General features: G+C 45.2%; 1 protein-coding gene across 7 annotated transcripts in view; it reads right to left on the reverse strand.

Annotated features, from left to right (window-relative positions):
• angpt1 (angiopoietin 1) overlaps positions 1-1,915 on the reverse strand; it is a 20,268-nt gene that overhangs the window by 8,208 nt on the left and 10,145 nt on the right. For 5 of the 7 annotated variants that reach the window (XM_017307311.1, XM_017307308.1, XM_008422961.2 and 2 more), the window contains exons 6-7: positions 1,641-1,742; positions 1,231-1,397 (exon numbers count right to left, since the gene is read on the reverse strand). In XM_017307311.1, the coding sequence (XP_017162800.1) occupies positions 1,231-1,397; positions 1,641-1,742 (269 nt within the window). Of the gene's footprint in view, positions 1-6; positions 228-1,230; positions 1,398-1,640; positions 1,743-1,915 lie in introns of those variants that run through there. The other 2 variants (XM_017307313.1, XM_017307312.1) reach the window with 2 other exon arrangements.

Raw genomic sequence — 1,915 nt, forward strand, 5'->3', positions numbered from 1 at the left:
GGGCTGTTAGCTGGCCGGGCCGTTAGCAGGCCGGGCCGTTAGCAGGCCGGGCTCCAGCGGCGCCGCTCTCATCTCCATCTAAAGCATCTCGACGAGCAGCTGCAGGGGAAAATCCTCCCCCTGCCAGCAGGTCTCATTCCAGGCTCAGGTTTCCTGAGGGGCCTGCAGGCTGCAGGGGATCGAACATCCGGGTCCCGTCAGGTCAGAGCAGGAGACGCAGGTCGCTGCTTAAGACCAAGTGTGATGCCATTCAAAGGCAGCTCAGAGCTTTGCTAATGGATCTGCATCCGGACCGAAACACTCAAAGTTACAAGTTCTCAGCTTTATTTTGATGGTCCACAACTGATTTACATATTAGCTAAATATTTAGCTAGCTAGCTTAGAGATAAATATTTAGTTTGTAATTAGTTAACTTGCTCAGCAAATATTTACGGAGCTAATTAGCTTGCTAACTAAATTTCTAGCTTCTAAGTAAATAGTTTGTAGCTACATATGTAGCAAACTCCACGCTAACTAAATATGCAGCTAGCTCCACGCTAACTAAATATGTAGCTAGCTCCACGCTAACTAAATACATAGCTAGCTCCACGCTAACTGCATATGTAGCTAGCTCCACTCTAACTACATATGTAGCTAGTTCCATACTAACTAAATACGTAGCTAGCTCCACGCTAACTAAATACGTAGCTAACTCCACTCTAAGTACGTAGCTAGCTCCACGCTAACCAAATACGTAGCTAGCTCCACGCTAACTAAGTACGTAGCTAGCTCCACACCAACTAATACATAGGCTAGCTCCACTNCTAACTACATATGTAGCTAGCTCCACGCTAACTACATATGTAGCTAGCTCCACTCTAACTACATATGTAGCTAGCTCCATACTAACTAAATACATAGCTAGCTCCACGCTAACTAAATACGTAGCTAGCTCCACGCTAACTAAATACGCAGCTAGCTCAGAGCTCACTACACATTTACTTAGCTTAGAGCTCAATATTTACCCTGATAACTTAATATTGCCTCAAACTAAATATTTAGCTGATAGTTTGCAACTGAAACCTTTATAAATAAATGGATAACATGGTGAAAAAAATGTTTTTTATGGCAGGATAAATAACCCAAAATATTTTTATTAGTTTGTGAACGTGTGACTCTACAAACGGTCTAGTCCAAGGCCTGCAGAGTGACCCAGGTTCTTACATCTGACGTGTCTTCGGGTAACATTACCTGTAGTTTTGCTTCTCATTGCCGATCTGGAATCGATCGTAGAGCGAGAAGGCCTGGTGTCCGTCCCAGTCCGTCAGCTCAATCCGGAGCACGTGCTGCCGCCTGCTGGTCAGCTGGTAAATGTGCTCATTTCCCAACCAGTGCTCTGCCAGCAAACTGCCAAAGCCCTGCAGACACACACACAGCGATGCTGGTTTATCCCTCAGCTCTGGAAAAAAACTCCCTGAAAACCTGATTATTGGTCCTTTAAATCAAAAGGTTTCAGTCCTGATTATCTGTAAGAATCATTTTTTCCTGATCAGTTTGGTTGATCTGAACCGACGTCGACCCGTTTGTGTGTTTTTATCTGTCATGTGGCGCCGTATGAATTTGCTCTGGATTACAAACGAAGCGTTTCTCCGTTTGCTCACCAGCTTGTACTCCTTCCATGTTCTCTGGAAATCCTCGCTGCCGTCTTGTCTGCGCTGGATGACGGTCCATCCGCCGCCCGCGCTCTCCATGTTGCAGAACACCTGCAACAGACGCAGCTTTGATGAAGATCCATACTCTATTCCAGCTTTGCTGATGGATCAACCTGATGAAGCCGTTTTGTTCTGCAGACATAAAAAGTGTCTAAGTACATAGCTAGCTCCACGCTAACTAAATACGTAGCTAGCTCTATGCTAACTAAATACGTAGCTAGCTC

Source organism: Poecilia reticulata, linkage group LG11, assembly GCF_000633615.1.
Source record: "Poecilia reticulata strain Guanapo linkage group LG11, Guppy_female_1.0+MT, whole genome shotgun sequence".
In the NCBI taxonomy this organism is placed as follows: Eukaryota; Metazoa; Chordata; class Actinopteri; order Cyprinodontiformes; family Poeciliidae; genus Poecilia; species Poecilia reticulata.